General features: G+C 45.2%; 1 protein-coding gene across 3 annotated transcripts in view; it reads left to right on the top strand.

The window, feature by feature from the left end:
• ndc1 (NDC1 transmembrane nucleoporin) overlaps positions 1-7472 on the top strand; it is a 43266-nt gene extending 35794 nt beyond the window's left edge. For 2 of the 3 annotated variants that reach the window (XM_031810328.1, XM_031810330.1), the window contains 4 exons: positions 4479-4542; positions 4636-4736; positions 5266-5426; positions 6994-7472. In XM_031810328.1, coding sequence (XP_031666188.1) covers positions 4479-4542; positions 4636-4736; positions 5266-5426; positions 6994-7057 — 390 coding nt within the window. In that variant the 3' untranslated portion in view covers positions 7058-7472. The remainder of the gene's footprint in view (positions 1-4478; positions 4543-4635; positions 4737-5265; positions 5427-6993) is intronic. The other variant, XM_031810329.1, reaches the window with a different exon arrangement.
• The last annotated feature ends 14120 nt before the right edge of the window (positions 7473-21592 follow it).

Here is a 21592-nt window from a genome sequence, read left to right as displayed (position 1 = left end):
TCCCCTACTAATTACACTTCCACCCTCCCCTACTAATTACACTTCCACCCTCCCCTACTAATTACACTTCCACCCTCCCCTACTAATTACACTTCCACCCTCCCCTACTAATTACACTTCCACCCTCCCCTACTAATTACACCTTCCACCCTCCCCTACTAATTACACTTCCACCCTCCCCTACTAATTACACTTCCACCCTCCCCTACTAATTACACTTCCACCCTCCCCTACTAATTACACTTCCACCCTCCCTACTAATTACACTTCCACCCTCCCCTACTAATTACACTTCCACCCTCCCCTACTAATTACACTTCCACCCTCCCCTACTAATTACACTTCCACCCTCCCCTACTAATTACACTTCCACCCTCCCCTACTACACTTCCACCCTCCCTACTAATTACACTTCCACCCTCCCCTACTAATTACACTTCCACCCTCCCCTACTAATTACACTTCCACCCTCCCCTACTAATTACACTTCCACCCTCCCCTACTAATTACACTTCCACCCTCCCCTACTAATTACACTTCCACCCTCCCCTACTAATTACACTTCCACCCTCCCCTACTAATTACACTTCCACCCTCCCTACTAATTACACTTCCCACCCTCCCCTACTAATTACACTTCCACCCTCCCCTACTAATTACACTCCACCCTCCCCTACTAATTACACTTCCACCCTCCCCTACTAATTACACTTCCACCCTCCCCTACTAATTACACTTCCACCCTCCCCTACTAATTACACTTCCACCCTCCCCTACTAATTAACACTTCCACCCTCCCCTACTAATTACACTTCCACCCTCCCCTACTAATTACACTTCCACCCTCCCCTACTAATTACACTTCCACCCTCCCCTACTAATTACACTTCCACCCTCCCTACTAATTACACTTCCACCCTCCCTACTAATTACACTTCCACCCTCCCCTACTAATTACACTTCCACCCTCCCCTACTAATTACACTTCCACCCTCCCCTACTAATTACACTTCCACCCTCCCCTACTAATTACACTTCCACCCTCCCCTACTAATTACACTTCCACCCTCCCTACTAATTACACTTCCACCCTCCCCTACTAATTACACTTCCACCCTCCCCTACTAATTACACTTCCACCCTCCCCTACTAATTACACTTCCACCCTCCCCTACTAATTACACTTCCACCCTCCCCTACTAATTACACTTCCACCCTCCCCTACTAATTACACTTCCACCCTCCCCTACTAATTACACTTCCACCCTCCCCTACTAATTACACTTCCACCCTCCCCTACTAATTACACTTCCACCCTCCCCTACTAATTACACTTCCACCCTCCCCTACTAATTACACTTCCACCCTCCCCTACTAATTACACTTCCACCCTCCCCTACTAATTACACTTCCACCCTCCCCTACTAATTACACTTCCACCCTCCCCTACTAATTACACTTCCACCCTCCCCTACTAATTACACTTCCACCCTCCCCTACTAATTACACTTCCACCCTCCCCTACTAATTACACTTCCACCCTCCCCTACTAATTACACTTCCACCCTCCCTACTAATACACTTCCACCCTCCCCTACTAATTACACTTCCACCCTCCCCTACTAATTACACTTCCACCCTCCCCTACTAATTACACTTCCACCCTCCCCTACTAATTACACTTCCACCCTCCCCTACTAATTACACTTCCACCCTCCCCTACTAATTACACTTCCACCCTCCCCTACTAATTACACTTCCACCCTCCCCTACTAATTACACTTCCACCCTCCCTACTAATTACACTTCCACCCTCCCCTACTAATTACACTTCCACCCTCCCCTACTAATTACACTTCCACCCTCCCCTACTAATTACACTTCCACCCTCCCCTACTAATTACACTTCCACCCTCCCCTACTAATTACACTTCCACCCTCCCTACTAATTACACTCCACTCCCCTACTAATTACACTTCCACCCTCCCCCTACTAATTACACTTCCACCCTCCCCTACTAATTACACTTCCACCCTCCCCTACTAATTACACTTCCACCCTCCCCTACTAATTACACTTCCACCCTCCCCTACTAATTACACTTCCACCCTCCCCCTACTAATTACACTTCCACCCTCCCCTACTAATTACACTTCCACCCTCCCCTACTAATTACACTTCCACCCTCCCCTACTAATTACACTTCCACCCTCCCCTACTAATTACACTTCCACCCTCCCCTACTAATTACACTTCCACCCTCCCCTACTAATTACACTTCCACCCTCCCCTACTAATTACACTTCTACCCTCCCCTACTAATTACACTTCCACCCTCCCCTACTAATTACACTTCCACCCTCCCCTACTAATTACACTTCCACCCTCCCCTACTAATTACACTTCCACCCTCCCCTACTAATTACACTTCCACCCTCCCCTACTAATTACACTTCCACCCTCCCCTACTAATTACACTTCCACCCTCCCCTACTAATTACACTTCCACCCTCCCCTACTAATTACACTTCCACCCTCCCCTACTAATTACACTTCCACCCTCCCCTACTAATTACACTTCCACCCTCCATCTTGCTGAAATTACCAATATCATCTAAAGGCTTTAGCTACTTCCTTGAGCCAGAAGCGTTGACGCAGTAGGGCGCGTTGAGGCAGTAGGGCGCGTTGAGGCAGTAGGGCGCGTTGAGGCAGTAGGGCGCGTTGACATAGCTAATCAGGTAAATAGTAATGCTGTTCATGGTTCTGGTTATATGAATCACGACCAACTGAAGCAAACCGGTCATCTCCTCCACCTTCCTCTGTCCTGTCTGTCCCAGCATGCTGTCATTATGGTGTTAATAGGACTGGGAATGGCCAGGGACCTCACCATAACACATTATCACCACATTATAACCACAACACATTATCACCATAACATATTATCCCCACATTATCACCACAACACATTATCACCGCAGCACATTATCACCGCAGCACATTATCGCCACAGCACATTATCACCACAACACATTATCACCACAACACATTATCCCCATACTTTGGTGCTGATATCAAATGTATTGCAATTCTATATGTACTGAGATTTTTGTTGTGAATACATTTCCAAACATATTACTCACTATATGTCTGCTGCAGAGAGACAGAGGACATGAGAAAATTAGGTTTGGTAAAAGTGCTAAAAACATGTTGGCTCACTATATAAAAAGAAGATGGAGAATACCGGAGATGCAGACAAGCGCTAGCTAACCATACCTTCTAGCAATATGATATCATTCTCTCAATGTAGCCGTGGCTAACACCATATGATTGCCGCTGTCCCAGTTAGCCGTGGCTAACACCGTATGATTGCTGCCGTCCCAGTTAGCCGTGGCTAACACCGTATGATTGCTGAAGGCCCAGTTAGCCGTGGCTAACACCGTATGATTGCTGCCGTCCCAGTTAGCCGTGGCTAACGCCGTATGATTGCTGAAGGCCCAGTTAGCCGTGGCTAACACCGTATGATTGCTGCCCTCCCAGTTAGCCGTGGCTAACACCGTATGATTGCTGAAGGCCCAGTTAGCCGTGGCTAACACCGTATGATTGCTGCCGTCCCAGTTAGCCGTGGCTAACACCGTATGATTGCTGAAGGCCCAGTTAGCCGTGGCTAACACCGTATGATTGCTGCCCTCCCAGTTAGCCGTGGCTAACACCGTATGATTGCTGAAGGCCCAGTTAGCCGTGGCTAACACCGTATGATTGCTGCCGTCCCAGTTAGCCGTGGCTAACACCGTATGATTGCTGAAGGCCCAGTTAGCCGTGGCTAACACCGTATGATTGCTGAAGGCCCAGTTAGCCGTGGCTATAACACCGTATGATTGCTGCCGTCCCAGTTAGCCGTGGCTAACACCGTATGATTGCTGAAGGCCCAGTTAGCCGTGGCTATAACACCGTATGATTGCTGCCGTCCCAGTTAGCCGTGGCTAACACCGTATGATTGCTGAAGGCCCAGTTAGCCGTGGCTATAACACCGTATGATTGCTGAAGGCCCAGTTAGCCGTGGCTAACGCCGTATGATTGCTGAAGGCCCAGTTAGCCGTGGCTAACGCCGTATGATTGCTGAAGGCCCAGTTAGCCGTGGCTAACGCCGTATGATTGCTGAAGGCCCAGTTAGCCGTGGCTAACGCCGTATGATTGCTGAAGGCCCAGTTAGCCGTGGCTATAACACCGTATGATTGCTGAAGGCCCAGTTAGCCGTGGCTATAACACAGTATGATTGCTGAAGGCCCAGTTAGCCGTGGCTATAACACCGTATGATTGCTGAAGGCCCAGTTAGCCGTGGCTATAACACCGTATGATTGCTGAAGGCCCAGTTAGCCGTGGCTATAACACCGTATGATTGCTGAAGGCCCAGTTAGCCGTGGCTATAACACCGTATGATTGCTGTAGTTTTCTCACTCATTGTTTTGTCTCCCTGCAGCTGCCAGAAGCCTCCAGTCAGGCCCTGTTTGCTGACAGCCAGGTTCACATATGGGCTCTGCAAGGTCTTGCATTCTTCATCAGATTTTTGCAGAAAACAACAGATTTTCACATTTTGTCAAGATTTATATTGTAGCCTAATCTTCTCCCTCCTGTAGGTCTGTCTCACCTGGTGGCAGCGTCCTTCTCTGAGGACCAGTATGGAATAGTTCAGACCACCCTGCCTACCATCCTCAGTACCCTACTGCTGTTACAGGAGGTTAGACATGTGAAGTTAATTTGACAGCTTCAGACCTGCTTACTTTCACTTAAAATGAATCTAATAATGGTACAGTATTTGCTGCATCTCGCTGACCTGTTCTTAGCTTGTAATGTTTCACTAAATTATTTGATCGATTATGGGGGGGGGGATCAACATGTTAGTAAGCACAAATCCATCCATACCAAGACTGCTTAGTGCCTGACTGTCTTCCTTCCCTCTCTCTCCTCATCCCCTCTCTCCTCACCCTCTCTTTCCTCACCCTCTCTTTCCTCACCCTCTCTTTCCTCACCCTCTCTCTCCTCATCCCCTCTCTCCTCATCCCCTCTCTCCTCATCCCCTCTCTCCTCACCCCCTCTCCTCTCCTCACCCCCTCTCTCCTCACCCCCTCTCATCTCCTCACCCCCTCTCCTCACCCCCTCTCCTCTCCTCACCCCCTCTCCTCTCCTCACCCCCTCTCCTCTCCTCACCCCCTCTCCTCATCCCCCTCTCCTCTCCTCACCCCCTCTCCTCACCTCCTCTCCTCCAGGCTGTGGATCGTCACTTCAAGCTCCCCCATACCTCCTCTAAACCAGGTCACTGTTCCTGCAGTATGGGAGATGACAGTTACAAGACGCTCCGCTTCGCCCTGCGATCCACCCTGAAGACCTCTGTCTACAGGATCACAGCCACCTTCGGAGGACACCTCCAGTAAGAATAGCAGATGTAGTTAAACACCACTTTAATGCGGTCCTGGACCTAAAATATATGGTAAAATGGGGCGCTGGACCTGAGAGATACGGCAATATGGGGGGGCTGGACCTGAGAGATACGGTAATATGGGGGGCTGGACCTGAGAGATACGGTAATATGGGGGGCTGGACCTGAGAGATACGGTAATATGGGGGGGGGCTGGACCTGAGAGATGAGGTAATATGGGGGGGTCTGGACCTGAGAGATACGGTAATATGGGGGGGTCTGGACCTGAGAGATTCTGTAATATGGGGGGGGCTGGACCTGAGAGATTTTGTAATATGGGGGGGGCTGGACCTGAGAGATACGGTAATATGGGGGGGCTGGACCTGAGAGATACGGTAATATGGGGGGGGCTGGACCTGAGAGATACGGTAATATGGGGGGGGCTGGACCTGAGAGATACGGTAATATGGGGGGGGGGGGCTTGACCTGAGAGATGTGTAATATGGGGGGGGGGGCTTGACCTGAGAGATGTGTAATATGGGGGGGGCTGGACCTGAGATCCTTTAATATGGGGGGCTGGACCTGAGATACGGTAGTATGGGGGGCTGGACCTGAGAGATGGTAATATGGGGGGGGGGGGCTGGACCTGAGCGATACGGTAATATGGGGGGCTGGACCTGAGAGATACGGTAATATGGGGGGCTGGACCTGAGAGATACGGTAATATGGGGGGCTGGACCTGAGAGATACGGTAATATGGGGGGCTGGACCTGAGAGATATGGTAATATGGGGGGGCTGGACCTGAGAGATACGGTAATGGGGGGGGCTGGACCTGAGAGATGTGGTAATATGGGGGGGGGCTGGACCTGAGAGATACGGTAATGGGGGGGCTGGACCTGAGAGATGTGGTAATATGGGGGGGGCTGGACCTGAGAGATACGGTAATGGGGGGGCTGGACCTGAGAGATGTGGTAATATGGGGGGGGGGGGGCTGGACCTGAGATCCTTTAATATGGGGGCTGGACCTGAGAGATACGGTAATATGGGGGGGCTGGACCTGAGAGATACGGTAATGGGGGGGGCTGGACCTGAGATCCTTTAATATGGGGGGCTGGACCTGAGAGATGTGGTAATATGGGGGGCTGGACCTGAGAGATATGGTAATATGGGGGGGGGGGGGGGGGGCTGGACCTGAGAGATGTGGTAATATGGGGGGGGCTGGACCTGAGAGATATGGTAATATGGGGGCTAGACCTGAGAGATGTGGTAATATGGGGGGGGGGCTGGACCTGAGAGATGTGGTAATATGGGGGGGGCTGGACCTGAGAGAGACGGTAATATGGGGGCTGGCTGTTGAGCACACTGAGGTTGAAGCTGAACACTCAATTGCACCACAACACTTTCCTTTATAATGTTTTGGTCCCACAATGAATTTGGTCAGGTCATCTACTACTGCTATAAAATAGGTGTAATCATGTTTTGCCGTTGTAGATGTGAAGCTTAGTTTGAAAGTTTATCTTTGTCCTACTCCTGCAAACACGGATCTGATTGTCTGATTCGTGTGTCCCTGGTTTCCAGCGCTGTCCAGATGTCTGCCGAGCACCGGAAGAGACTGCAGCACTTCCTGGAGTATAAAGAGTGAAGGTGTGAGCAACATGCCCAGGACTGCGTCTGTCACTTAGCTGATGACAATGGTAGTGTGACTGAGTTGATATTGTGTGTGTGTGTGTGGCTGTGCTTCCTATTGAAAGATCTTGAAAGTGCCAAATTTGAATTGGTTGCCTAGACTACTGTTCGTAGGACGAGGTTGCTTCCAAGTTCTTGTTAGTTGGTTTTTGTTTTGTACTATACATTTTGTAATGAGCTCGTCAATAATGTTTTTGACCATCTGACAAATTGCTTTGTTGTTTCTGCTTTAACTGAAATGAACGGGATGGCGACATGAACGGGATGGCGACATACGTCTAGGAAGTCTTTGAAAAGTCGCCTCCAGCAACCTGAGTTCACGTATGATCGATGACTACATAGGGAATGAATAAAATGTTTTGTAAAAAGATGCCTTGGGTCTTATTTTGGTTCATGCATATACATCTGTAGAGAAGTGTTTTGCCCAGCAGAGGGCGCTGCCACAAAGGGCAGGGCAGCGTAATCCTCAACCACCCCCTGTGACGGTTCCACAACTGTAGTATGTCGCAGGAGAAAACCCGACTCTGAAATATGTGTACGGCTGATTCCTTGAAGGGATATTGAACTCGCCAAGAGAAGAATACTGCTGACTGCTGAAACACAGTGAATTATGAAAACATTATGTGTTGCTATCACTACACCAGGCTACTACTTACTGCTACATTGTTTAGGTCTTAATGTAGGTAACATGTTTTAATTTCCCTCCATCTAAGTGGGGCACCTCAACATGAGGCGTATTTCATAATAGTCTACATTCAGTTTGTCAACCATCTACAGTCTGTTTAGGTTACATGGTCTACATGACAAACCATGCAGAAAGGTCGCAAAGATCTCCCACGTGACAGGTGTCTTCCCAGATCACCCCCTTTAGATCTATTCTCTAAAAAATGTCTGGGGTTCCCCTGTAATGGGTTCTAACCATAGGAACCCTTGTTCAGGCTACCGTTAATCTATTCATGTATGTTCTATTCAACATGAATTCCTCTCCCAGTGTCTGGTGGAAAGCCGAATGAACCAGGTTTTCCTCTCAGTTTTTGCCTGTGCTTAGCTCCATTCCATACATTTTTTTTTAAATCCTGAAAACCTCCTTAGTCCTTAACAATGACAAGCATACCCATAACATGATGCAGCCACTACTACGTTTGAAAATACCACACACAGAAAACAACTGAATGAAAAGACAACACACCTCTTTTAGCAGGGACGTAATCCTAAAACTACTAAGACAGTCCAATAAAAGTCTCTAGGGCGGTCTCTGGTGCCAGGAAGAACCATGACAACAATATACTGCACCATCTAGAGAACTCTTAAATCGAGCCAGTAGAGACCAAAGCCAGTTCTCTGTCTAGGGTCCAATATACTGCACCATCCAAACTGTGTTCTCCTGTTTGGTACCTAGTGAACTAGGCCATTAGGAGTATAGTCAGGTCTAAACTGTGTTCTCTGTTTGGTACCTATACTGAATACATTACTCTAGTCAACTTGTGGAGGTGGTGCCTCTCCTGGTTCACCAACTACTTCTCTGATAGAGTTCAGTGTGTCAAATCGGAGGGCGTTTAAATAAATGGACGTTTTGGATATGTATCGGACAAAAGGACCATATGTGATGTTTATGGGACATATTGGAGTGCCAACAGAAGAAGCTCATCAAAGGAAAGGCATGATTTATATGTTTATTTCTGCATTTTGTGTCGCGCCTGCAGGGTTGAAATATGTTTTCTCTCTTTGTTTACAGGGGTGCTATCCTCAGATAATGGCATCGTTTGTTTTCGCCGAAAAGCCTTTTTGAAATCTGGCATGTTGGCTGGATTCAGGTGGCTGAACACCTTACCACTGTGACTGACCCAAAATTAAGATGTACAGACTCAGTGAGCATAGCCTTGCTATTGAGAGAGGCTGCCGTAGGCAGACCTGGCTCTCAGGAGAAGATGAGGCAAAATGAGGTGGAAACTGAGCTGCACTTCCTAACCTTTTGCCAAATGTATGACCACAATAGAGACACATATTTCCACCAGATTACACAGATCCACAAAGAATTTTAAAACAAACCCATTTTTGACAAACTCCCAGATCTACTGGGTGAAATACCACAGTGTACCGTCACAGCAGCAAGATGGATAAGCTGTTGCCAAGAGGTGGTCAACCAGTGAGACAACAGCACTGTAAATAAAACCTGCATCCATCTGATTACTTATCTTCACCTCCTAGTCATACTACTATTTACACATTGTTAAAAACACTGTACACAGCTGATAATATGAAGCGTCATTATCCTTGTGAATCCTTCATAATGTCATGTTTACTGGACATTTGATGTTGTTTTTAGTTTCTTCTCACTGTTGTTTCTTGTTAATTTCACTTGCTTTGACAATGTAAACGTGTGTTTCCCATGACAATGTAAATGTGTGGTTCCCATGGCAATGTAAACGTGTGGTTCCCATGGCAATGTAAACGTGTGGTTCCCATGACAATGTAAACGTGTGGTTCCCATGACAATGTAAATGTGTGGTTCCCATGGCAATGTAAACGTGTGGTTCCCATGGCAATGTAAACGTGTGGTTCCCATGACAATGTAAACGTGTGGTTCCCATGGCAATGTAAACGTGTGGTTCCCATGACAATGTAAACACGTGTTTCCCATGGCAATGTAAACGTGTGGTTCCCATGACAATGTAAACGTGTGTTTCCCATGACAATGTAAATGTGTGTTTCCCATGACAATGGAAACACGTGTTTCCCATGACAATGTAAACGTGTGTTTCCCATGGCAATGTAAACGTGTGGTTCCCATGACAATGTAAACGTGTGTTTCCCATGGCAATGTAAACGTGTGGTTCCCATGGCAATGTAAACGTGTGGTTCCCATGGCAATGTAAACGTGTGGTTCCCATGGCAATGTAAACGTGTGGTTCCCATGGCAATGTAAACGTGTGGTTCCCATGGCAATGTAAACGTGTGGTTCCCATGGCAATGTAAACGTGTGGTTCCCATGGCAATGTAAACGTGTGGTTCCCATGGCAATGTAAACGTGTGGTTCCCATGGCAATGTAAACGTGTGGTTCCCATGGCAATGTAAACGTGTGGTTCCCATGACAATGTAAACGTGTGTTTCCCATGACAATGTAAACGTGTGGTTCCCATGGCAATGTAAACGTGTGGTTCCCATGACAATGTAAACGTGTGGTTCCCATGACAATGTAAACACGTGTTTCCCATGGCAATGTAAACGTGTGGTTCCCATGACAATGTAAACGTGTGTTTCCCATGACAATGTAAATGTGTGTTTCCCATGACAATGGAAACACGTGTTTCCCATGACAATGTAAACGTGTGTTTCCCATGGCAATGTAAACGTGTGGTTCCCATGACAATGTAAACGTGTGTTTCCCATGGCAATGTAAACGTGTGGTTCCCATGGCAATGTAAACGTGTGGTTCCCATGGCAATGTAAACGTGTGGTTCCCATGGCAATGTAAACGTGTGGTTCCCATGGCAATGTAAACGTGTGGTTCCCATGGCAATGTAAACGTGTGGTTCCCATGGCAATGTAAACGTGTGGTTCCCATGGCAATGTAAACGTGTGGTTCCCATGGCAATGTAAACGTGTGGTTCCCATGGCAATGTAAACGTGTGGTTCCCATGGCAATGTAAACGTGTGGTTCCCATGACAATGTAAACGTGTGTTTCCCATGACAATGTAAACGTGTGGTTCCCATGGCAATGTAAACGTGTGGTTCCCATGACAATGTAAACGTGTGGTTCCCATGACAATGTAAACACGTGTTTCCCATGGCAATGTAAACGTGTGGTTCCCATGGCAATGTAAACGTGTGGTTCCCATGACAATGTAAACACGTGTTTCCCATGACAATGTAAACACGTGTTTCCCATGACAATGTAAACGTGTGTTTCGTGTGGTTCCCATGGCAATGTAAACGTGTGGTTCCCATGACAATGTAAACGTGTGGTTCCCATGACAATGTAAATGTGTGGTTCCCATGGCAATGTAAACGTGTGTTTCCCATGACAATGTAAACGCGTGTTTCCCAATAAAGCCTCTCAAATTGAGGGAGAAACAGGATGTAGCAGCTCACATTGTTCTAGAATGAGATCACCCCAGAGTTCTCAGAATAAACCTTCCTCCTCTGTCTGTGTACACACACACACACACACACACAAGATGCCTCGCCTCTCCTCTTGTCTCTCTGTTCACACTCGCCAAGATCCATGTCTTGACTACACAGTAACACAGTATACACACACCCACACTTCCCACACCCCCACCCACACACACACACTCACCAATAAGATTACATATCACTCTACACACCCCCTAAATACAGGAAGTGGTCATTATTATGCTGATTATAATCAATGGGTATTTTTGTAGAGGTTGATACATTTTTTGCTAGGGCAAATCAAGTCTGACATTTTTATGTGAAAATTAGAAACCTTTTAAAATGTTCCTTTAAAATAATGTAAAACCCCAGTTTTCCTGTCATATAATCTAGACCCCAGTTTTCCTGTCATATAATCTAGACCCCAGTTTTCCTGTCATATAATCTAGACCCCAGTTTTCCTGTCATATAATCTAGACCCCAGTTTTCCTGTCATATAATCTAGACCCCAGTTTTCCTGTCATATAATCTAGACCCCAGTTGTCCTGTCATATAATCTAAGACCCCAGTTTTCCTGTCATATAATCTAGACCCCAGTTTTCCTGTCATATAATCTAGACCCCAGTTTTCCTGTCATATAATCTAAGACCCCAGTTTTCCTGTCATATAATCTAAGACCCCAGTTTTCCTGTCATATAATCTAGACCCCAGTTTTCCTGTCATATAATCTAGATCCCAGTTTTCCTGTCATATAATCTAAAGCCACAGTTTTCCTGTCATATAATCTAGACCCCAGTTTTCCTGTCATATAATCTAAGACCCAGTTTTCCTGTCATATAATCTAAGACCCCAGTTTTCCTGTCATATAATCTAAACCCCAGTTTTCCTGTCATATAATCTAAGACCCCAGTTTTCCTGTCATATAATCTAGACCCCAGTTGTCCTGTCATATAATCTAGACCCCAGTTTTCCTGTCATATAATCTAAGACCCCAGTTTTCCTGTCATATAATCTAAGACCCCAGTTTTCCTGTCATATAATCTAACCCCAGTTTTCCTGTCATATAATCTAGACCCCAGTTTTCCTGTCATATAATCTAACCCCAGTTTTCCTGTCATATAATCTAAGACCCCAGTTTTCCTGTCATATAATCTACACCCCAGTTTTCCTGTCATATAATCTAACCCCAGTTTTCCTGTCATATAATCTAAGACCCCAGTTTTCCTGTCATATAATCTAGACCCCAGTTGTCCTGTCATATAATCTAACCCCAGTTTTCCTGTCATATAATCTAGACCCCAGTTTTCCTGTCATATAATCTAACCCCAGTTTTCCTGTCATATAATCTAAGACCCCAGTTTTCCTGTCATATAATCTAACCCCAGTTTTCCTGTCATATAATCTAGACCCCAGTTTTCCTGTCATATAATCTAAACCCCAGTTTTCCTGTCATATAATCTTATCACAGAACAGATGTTGAAATCGTATCAGTCGCTCCAACCTTTAGACTCTGTTGCCATTAGTAACCAGAGTCTCTAAAGGCAGCGTACCCAAGCGTTACCCTATTCCCTATGTAGTGTACTACTTTGGATCAGGGCCATTTGGGATGTAACCAGGGCGGTGTCTAGATGGAATTTGTATTCATGGTCCCGGTGACTGGAACTTTTCTTTTGGAACACCATTTGTTTGGTCTTACTGAGTTTCTTCTACATAGATTCTGACAGAATCTGTGCAGAAGATCTAGGTGCTGCTGTAGGCCCTCCTTGGTTGGTGACAGAAGCACCAGATAAACAGCAAACAGTAGACATTTAATTATTTCTGAGTCCAATAGGGTGAGGCCGGGTGCTGCAGACTGTGCTGCAGACGGTGGGGCTTAAGCTGCATCCCTGTCTCACCCCACGGCCCTGAGGAAAGAAATGTGTGTGTTTATTGCCAATTTTAACTATACACTTGTTGTTTGTGTACATGGATTTTATAATGTCGTGTGTTTTCCCCCCAACAATGCTTTCCATCAATGTGTATAGCAGACCCTCATGCCAAATTGAGTCCAAGGCTTTTTGATGTAGGGAGAGGTGGTCCTCGTAACGCCTGGGCCCACTGATGTCTGGTGCCAGGGATAGATGGTGAGCACAGTGATCAGGCTGGTTCCCAACAGGCTAGGTTATACCCTGGACATTATATGGTGAGCACAGTGATCAGGCTGGTTCCCACCAGGCTAGGTTATACCCTGGACATTATATAGTGATCAGGCTGGTTCCCAACAGGCTAGGTTATACCCTGGACATTATATAGTGATCAGGCTGGTTCCCAACAGGCTAGGTTATACCCTTGACATTATATAGTGATCAGGCTGGTTCCCAACAGGCTAGGTTATACCCTGGACATTATATGGTGAGCACAGTGATCAGGCTGGTTTCCACCAGGCTAGGTTATACCCTGGACATTATATGGTGAGCACCGTGATCAGGCTGGTTCCCATCAGGCTAGGTTATACCCTGGACATTATATAGTGATCAGGCTGGTTCCCACCAGGCTAGGTTATACCCTGGACATTATGTGGTGAGCACAGTGATCAGGCTGGTTCCCACCAGGCTAGGTTATACCCTGGACATTATATGGTGAGCACAGTGATCAGGCTGTTCCATTCCCCAGCTACCCCTTTGCTGGTCTTCTCTATGCTGCATGTTCAGCTACAAACTGGACATCTCTCTAACAACGGCAACAGGCAGTATTAGGAGGTGGTGTTGACTGGGAGGGCCTGTGACAGGGTGATATAATAGACAGCCAAGTGGTAAATTGCATTTTGTTCTAAAGAAAGGACAAGGCTTTTGGCTGATGCACTTCACAACCATGATGAATCTACTTGTTTTATCTGCTTGGCTGGGGAATGAACCTACTAGTTTATAAAGCCGGGTATTTTTAAATACAACTTTACACATAGACTGAGTGACTCCAGGTTGGTTTGAGACCGGTGACGCTGTTACACTATGCAACCAACTGTGACATGTTTAGCTGTGGCCCAAGGTTGTTTTGGGTTTGTTGCAGCTAGTTAGTACGCTGCTGTAGTCAGACATGAGTTAGCTAGTACCACCAAAAACTGCATCCAATATTTATTTGTGGCCTAGACATGGGTTGCACCTCGGATGCTAATGTGACTGTTTATCTTCTTTTGAAATGTCATCGTGTTTCCAAGCTAAATCCAAGTTGTATTAAGGTAGGCTAACGTTAGGCAGATTGCTCGCTAACATCAGTTATGATAGTGATAATGATGATCGAAATATACATAACCGGATCAATAACCATCCGTCTATGGTCTAGCTATGGTCTAGCAACCACTTATTCTGCACAGTGGGGTCCTTCAGCAAGGAAAACCATAGTTGGCTGTGCATCCTGCTGGAGGCATGGTGAATAGGGCTTTTCAGTCTCAAACAGCCATGATGAAACGACAACGGAGCCCCATTCAATGAAGGGAAGAGAAGTGTGAGGAGGGTCGATTTGAACTTGGAGAAAGGGGGGCATGATTTTACATTTGGAGATTGGAGAAAGGGGGGCATGATTTTACATTTGGAGATTGGAGAAAGGGGGGCATGATTTTACATTTGGAGATTGGAGAAAGGGGGGCATGATTTTACATTTGGAGATTGGAGAAAGGGGGGCATGATTTTACATTTGGAGATTGGAGAAAGGGGGGCATGATTTTCTGACATAATTATAATCTAAATTTACTCATTGTGACACTGAGGTTCCAAACTGTTTTAGACCAGACTGACTTTATGACCAAAATTATCCCATTTACACTTTGTCGTCAATTTTGACACGATAATAAATGTTTCTGACTCATATTGATGCCACAGACCATTTTTCAAAGGGATTTGTTGTTTAGTTTTTTTAAGGGGACAGTCATTCTTTAATGCTTGTTTGTACTTCCTCAATTTTTATCTCATGTGGGCCCAAAGGTGAACTTGACTTTACACGTTTTGTCGACAGGCCACTTCTTTTTCACATGGTTTCCCAGCCTATAAATCTCAGGAGGATCAGCATCCTCTATCTCACATGATGATGATGATGATGAATTCTGACAGGATGACACACAGTAGAAGTTTCAAACGAGAGGAGAGGGAAGTGATGATCTTTCTTGGGACAGAGTGACTGGATACAGGTGTTTCAGCAGTCTTTACAAACCATGCAGAAAGGTCGCAAAGATCTCCCACGTGACAGGTGTCTTCCCAGATCACCCCCTTTAGATCTATTCTCTAAAAAATGTCTGGGGTTCCCCTGTAATGGGTTCTAACCATAGGAACCCTTGTTCAGGCTACCGTTAATCTATTCATGTATGTTCTATTCAACATGAATTCCTCTCCCAGTGTCTGGTGGAAAGCCGAATGAACCAGGTTTTCCTCTCAGTTTTTGCCTGTGCTTAGCTCCATTCCATACATTTTTTTTTTATCCTGAAAACCTCCTTAGTCCTTAACAATGACAAGCATACCCATAACATGATGCAGCCACTACTACGTTTGAAAATACCACACACAGAAAACAACTGAATGAAAAGACAACACACCTCTTTTAGCAGGGACGTAATCCTAAAACTACTAAGACAGTCCAATAAAAGTCTCTAGGGCGGTCTCTGCTGCCCTCTGGTGCCAGGAAGAACCATGACAACAATATACTGCACCATCTAGAGAACTCTTAAATCGAGCCAGTAGAGACCAAAGCCAGTTCTCTGTCTAGGGTCCAATATACTGCACCATCCAAACTGTGTTCTCCTGTTTGGTACCTAGTGAACTAGGCCATTAGGAGTATAGTCAGGTCTAAACTGTGTTCTCTGTTTGGTACCTATACTGAATACATTACTCTAGTCAACTTGTGGAGGTGGTGCCTCTCCTGGTTCACCAACTACTTCTCTGATAGAGTTCAGTGTGTCAAATCGGAGGGCGTTTAAATAAATGGACGTTTTGGATATGTATCGGACAAAAGGACCATATGTGATGTTTATGGGACATATTGGAGTGCCAACAGAAGAAGCTCATCAAAGGAAAGGCATGATTTATATGTTTATTTCTGCATTTTGTGTCGCGCCTGCAGGGTTGAAATATGTTTTCTCTCTTTGTTTACAGGGGTGCTATCCTCAGATAATGGCATCGTTTGTTTTCGCCGAAAAGCCTTTTTGAAATCTGGCATGTTGGCTGGATTCAGGTGGCTGAACACCTTACCACTGTGACTGACCCAAAATTAAGATGTACAGACTCAGTGAGCATAGCCTTGCTATTGAGAGAGGCTGCCGTAGGCAGACCTGGCTCTCAGGAGAAGATGAGGCAAAATGAGGTGGAAACTGAGCTGCACTTCCTAACCTTTTGCCAAATGTATGACCACAATAGAGACACATATTTCCACCAGATTACACAGATCCACAAAGAATTTTAAAACAAACCCATTTTTGACAAACTCCCAGATCTACTGGGTGAAATACCACAGTGTACCGTCACAGCAGCAAGATGGATAAGCTGTTGCCACGAGGTGGTCAACCAGTGAGACAACAGCACTGTAAATAAAACCTGCATCCATCTGATTACTTATCTTCACCTCCTAGTCATACTACTATTTACACATTGTTAAAAACACTGTACACAGCTGATAATATGAAGCGTCATTATCCTTGTGAATCCTTCATAATGTCATGTTTACTGGACATTTGATGTTGTTTTTAGTTTCTTCTCACTGTTGTTTCTTGTTAATTTCACTTGCTTTGACAATGTAAACGTGTGTTTCCCATGACAATGTAAATGTGTGGTTCCCATGGCAATGTAAACGTGTGGTTCCCATGGCAATGTAAACGTGTGGTTCCCATGACAATCTAAACGTGTGGTTCCCATGACAATGTAAATGTGTGGTTCCCATGGCAATGTAAACGTGTGGTTCCCATGGCAATGTAAACGTGTGGTTCCCATGACAATGTAAACGTGTGGTTCCCATGGCAATGTAAACGTGTGGTTCCCATGGCAATGTAAACGTGTGGTTCCCATGACAATGTAAACGTGTGTTTCCCATGGCAATGTAAACGTGTGGTTCCCATGGCAATGTAAACGTGTGGTTCCCATGACAATGTAAACGTGTGGTTCCCATGGCAATGTAAACGTGTGGTTCCCATGGCAATGTAAACGTGTGGTTCCCATGGCAATGTAAACGTGTGGTTCCCATGACAATGTAAACGTGTGGTTCCCATGGCAATGTAAACGTGTGGTTCCCATGACAATGTAAACGTGTGGTTCCCATGACAATGTAAACGTGTGTTTCCCATGACAATGTAAACGTGTGGTTCCCATGGCAATGTAAACGTGTGGTTCCCATGGCAATGTAAACGTGTGGTTCCCATGACAATGTAAACACGTGTTTCCCATGGCAATGTAAACGTGTGGTTCCCATGGCAATGTAAACGTGTGGTTCCCATGACAATGTAAACACGTGTTTCCCATGGCAATGTAAACGTGTGGTTCCCATGACAATGTAAACGTGTGTTTCCCATGACAATGTAAATGTGTGTTTCCCATGACAATGGAAACACGTGTTTCCCATGACAATGTAAACGTGTGTTTCCCATGGCAATGTAAACGTGTGGTTCCCATGACAATGTAAACGTGTGTTTCCCATGGCAATGTAAACGTGTGGTTCCCATGGCAATGTAAACGTGTGGTTCCCATGGCAATGTAAACGTGTGGTTCCCATGGCAATGTAAACGTGTGGTTCCCATGGCAATGTAAACGTGTGGTTCCCATGGCAATGTAAACGTGTGGTTCCCATGGCAATGTAAACGTGTGGTTCCCATGGCAATGTAAACGTGTGGTTCCCATGGCAATGTAAACGTGTGGTTCCCATGACAATGTAAACGTGTGTTTCCCATGACAATGTAAACGTGTGGTTCCCATGGCAATGTAAACGTGTGGTTCCCATGACAATGTAAACGTGTGGTTCCCATGACAATGTAAACACGTGTTTCCCATGGCAATGTAAATGTGTGGTTCCCATGGCAATGTAAACGTGTGGTTCCCATGACAATGTAAACACGTGTTTCCCATGACAATGTAAACACGTGTTTCCCATGACAATGTAAACGTGTGTTTCGTGTGGTTCCCATGGCAATGTAAACGTGTGGTTCCCATGACAATGTAAACGTGTGGTTCCCATGACAATGTAAACGTGTGGTTCCCATGGCAATGTAAACGTGTGTTTCCCATGACAATGTAAACGCGTGTTTCCCAATAAAGCCTCTCAAATTGAGGGAGAAACAGGATGTAGCAGCTCACATTGTTCTAGAATGAGATCACCCCAGAGTTCTCAGAATAAACCTTCCTCCTCTGTCTGTGTACACACACACACACACACACACACAAGATGCCTCGCCTCTCCTCTTGTCTCTCTGTTCACACTCGCCAAGATCCATGTCTTGACTACACAGTAACACAGTATACACACACCCACACTTCCCACACCCCCACCCACACACACACACTCACCAATAAGATTACATATCACTCTACACACCCCCTAAATACAGGAAGTGGTCATTATTATGCTGATTATAATCAATGGGTATTTTTGTAGAGGTTGATACATTTTTTGCTAGGGCAAATCAAGTCTGACATTTTTATGTGAAAATTAGAAACCTTTTAAAATGTTCCTTTAAAATAATGTAAAACCCCAGTTTTCCTGTCATATAATCTAGACCCCAGTTTTCCTGTCATATAATCTAAGACCCCAGTTTTCCTGTCATATAATCTAAGACCCCAGTTTTCCTGTCATATAATCTAGACCCCAGTTTTCCTGTCATATAATCTAGACCCCAGTTTTCCTGTCATATAATCTAAGACCCCAGTTTTCCTGTCATATAATCTAGACCCCAGTTTTCCTGTCATATAATCTAAGACCCCAGTTTTCCTGTCATATAATCTAAGACCCCAGTTTTCCTGTCATATAATCTAGACCCCAGTTATCCTGTCATATAATCTAGACCCCAGTTGTCCTGTCATATAATCTAAGACCCCAGTTTTCCTGTCATATAATCTAAGACCCCAGTTTTCCTATCATATAATCTAAGACCCCAGTTTTCCTGTCATATAATCTAGACCCCAGTTTTCCTGTCATATAATCTAAGACCCCAGTTTTCCTGTCATATAATCTAGACCCCAGTTTTCCTGTCATATAATCTAAGACCCCAGTTTTCCTATCATATAATCTAAGACCCCAGTTTTCCTGTCATATAATCTAAGACCCCAGTTTTCCTGTCATATAATCTAAGACCCCAGTTTTCCTGTCATATAATCTAAGACCCCAGTTTTCCTGTCATATAATCTAAGACCCCAGTTTTCCTGTCATATAATCTAGACCCCAGTTTTCCTGTCATATAATCTAGACCCCAGTTTTCCTGTCATATAATCTAAGACCCCAGTTTTCCTGTCATATAATCTAAGACCCCAGTTTTCCTGTCATATAATCTAGACCCCAGTTTTCCTGTCATATAATCTAGATCCCAGTTTTCCTGTCATATAATCTAAAGCCACAGTTTTCCTGTCATATAATCTAGACCCCAGTTTTCCTGTCATATAATCTAAGACCCAGTTTTCCTGTCATATAATCTAAGACCCCAGTTTTCCTGTCATATAATCTAAACCCCAGTTTTCCTGTCATATAATCTAAGACCCCAGTTTTCCTGTCATATAATCTAGACCCCAGTTGTCCTGTCATATAATCTAGACCCCAGTTTTCCTGTCATATAATCTAAGACCCCAGTTTTCCTGTCATATAATCTAAGACCCCAGTTTTCCTGTCATATAATCTAACCCCAGTTTTCCTGTCATATAATCTAGACCCCAGTTTTCCTGTCATATAATCTAACCCCAGTTTTCCTGTCATATAATCTAAGACCCCAGTTTTCCTGTCATATAATCTACACCCCAGTTTTCCTGTCATATAATCTAACCCCAGTTTTCCTGTCATATAATCTAAGACCCCAGTTTTCCTGTCATATAATCTAGACCCCAGTTGTCCTGTCATATAATCTAACCCCAGTTTTCCTGTCATATAATCTAGACCCCAGTTTTCCTGTCATATAATCTAACCCCAGTTTTCCTGTCATATAATCTAAGACCCCAGTTTTCCTGTCATATAATCTAACCCCAGTTTTCCTGTCATATAATCTAGACCCCAGTTTTCCTGTCATATAATCTAAACCCCAGTTTTCCTGTCATATAATCTTATCACAGAACAGATGTTGAAATCGTATCAGTCGCTCCAACCTTTAGACTCTGTTGCCATTAGTAACCAGAGTCTCTAAAGGCAGCGTACCCAAGCGTTACCCTATTCCCTATGTAGTGTACTACTTTGGATCAGGGCCATTTGGGATGTAACCAGGGCGGTGTCTAGATGGAATTTGTATTCATGGTCCCGGTGACTGGAACTTTTCTTTTGGAACACCATTTGTTTGGTCTTACTGAGTTTCTTCTACATAGATTCTGACAGAATCTGTGCAGAAGATCTAGGTGCTGCTGTAGGCCCTCCTTGGTTGGTGACAGAAGCACCAGATAAACAGCAAACAGTAGGCATTTAATTATTTCTGAGTCCAATAGGGTGACTGTGCTGCAGACGGTGGGGCTTAAGCTGCATCCCTGTCTCACCCCACGGCCCTGAGGAAAGAAATGTGTGTGTTTATTGCCAATTTTAACTATACACTTGTTGTTTGTGTACATGGATTTTATAATGTCGTGTGTTTTCCCCCCAACAATGCTTTCCATCAATGTGTATAGCAGACCCTCATGCCAAATTGAGTCCAAGGCTTTTTGATGTAGGGAGAGGTGGTCCTCGTAACGCCTGGGCCCACTGATGTCTGGTGCCAGGGATAGATGGTGAGCACAGTGATCAGGCTGGTTCCCAACAGGCTAGGTTATACCCTGGACATTATATGGTGAGCACAGTGATCAGGCTGGTTCCCACCAGGCTAGGTTATACCCTGGACATTATATAGTGATCAGGCTGGTTCCCAACAGGCTAGGTTATACCCTGGACATTATATAGTGATCAGGCTGGTTCCCAACAGGCTAGGTTATACCCTTGACATTATATAGTGATCAGGCTGGTTCCCAACAGGCTAGGTTATACCCTGGACATTATATGGTGAGCACAGTGATCAGGCTGGTTTCCACCAGGCTAGGTTATACCCTGGACATTATATGGTGAGCACCGTGATCAGGCTGGTTCCCATCAGGCTAGGTTATACCCTGGACATTATATAGTGATCAGGCTGGTTCCCACCAGGCTAGGTTATACCCTGGACATTATGTGGTGAGCACAGTGATCAGGCTGGTTCCCACCAGGCTAGGTTA

Source organism: Oncorhynchus kisutch, linkage group LG30 (assembly GCF_002021735.2).
Source record: "Oncorhynchus kisutch isolate 150728-3 linkage group LG30, Okis_V2, whole genome shotgun sequence".
Classification (NCBI taxonomy): Eukaryota; Metazoa; Chordata; class Actinopteri; order Salmoniformes; family Salmonidae; genus Oncorhynchus; species Oncorhynchus kisutch.
Note: the sequence above shows the minus strand (reverse complement) of the source record. Positions and strands in the feature narration are given on the sequence as shown.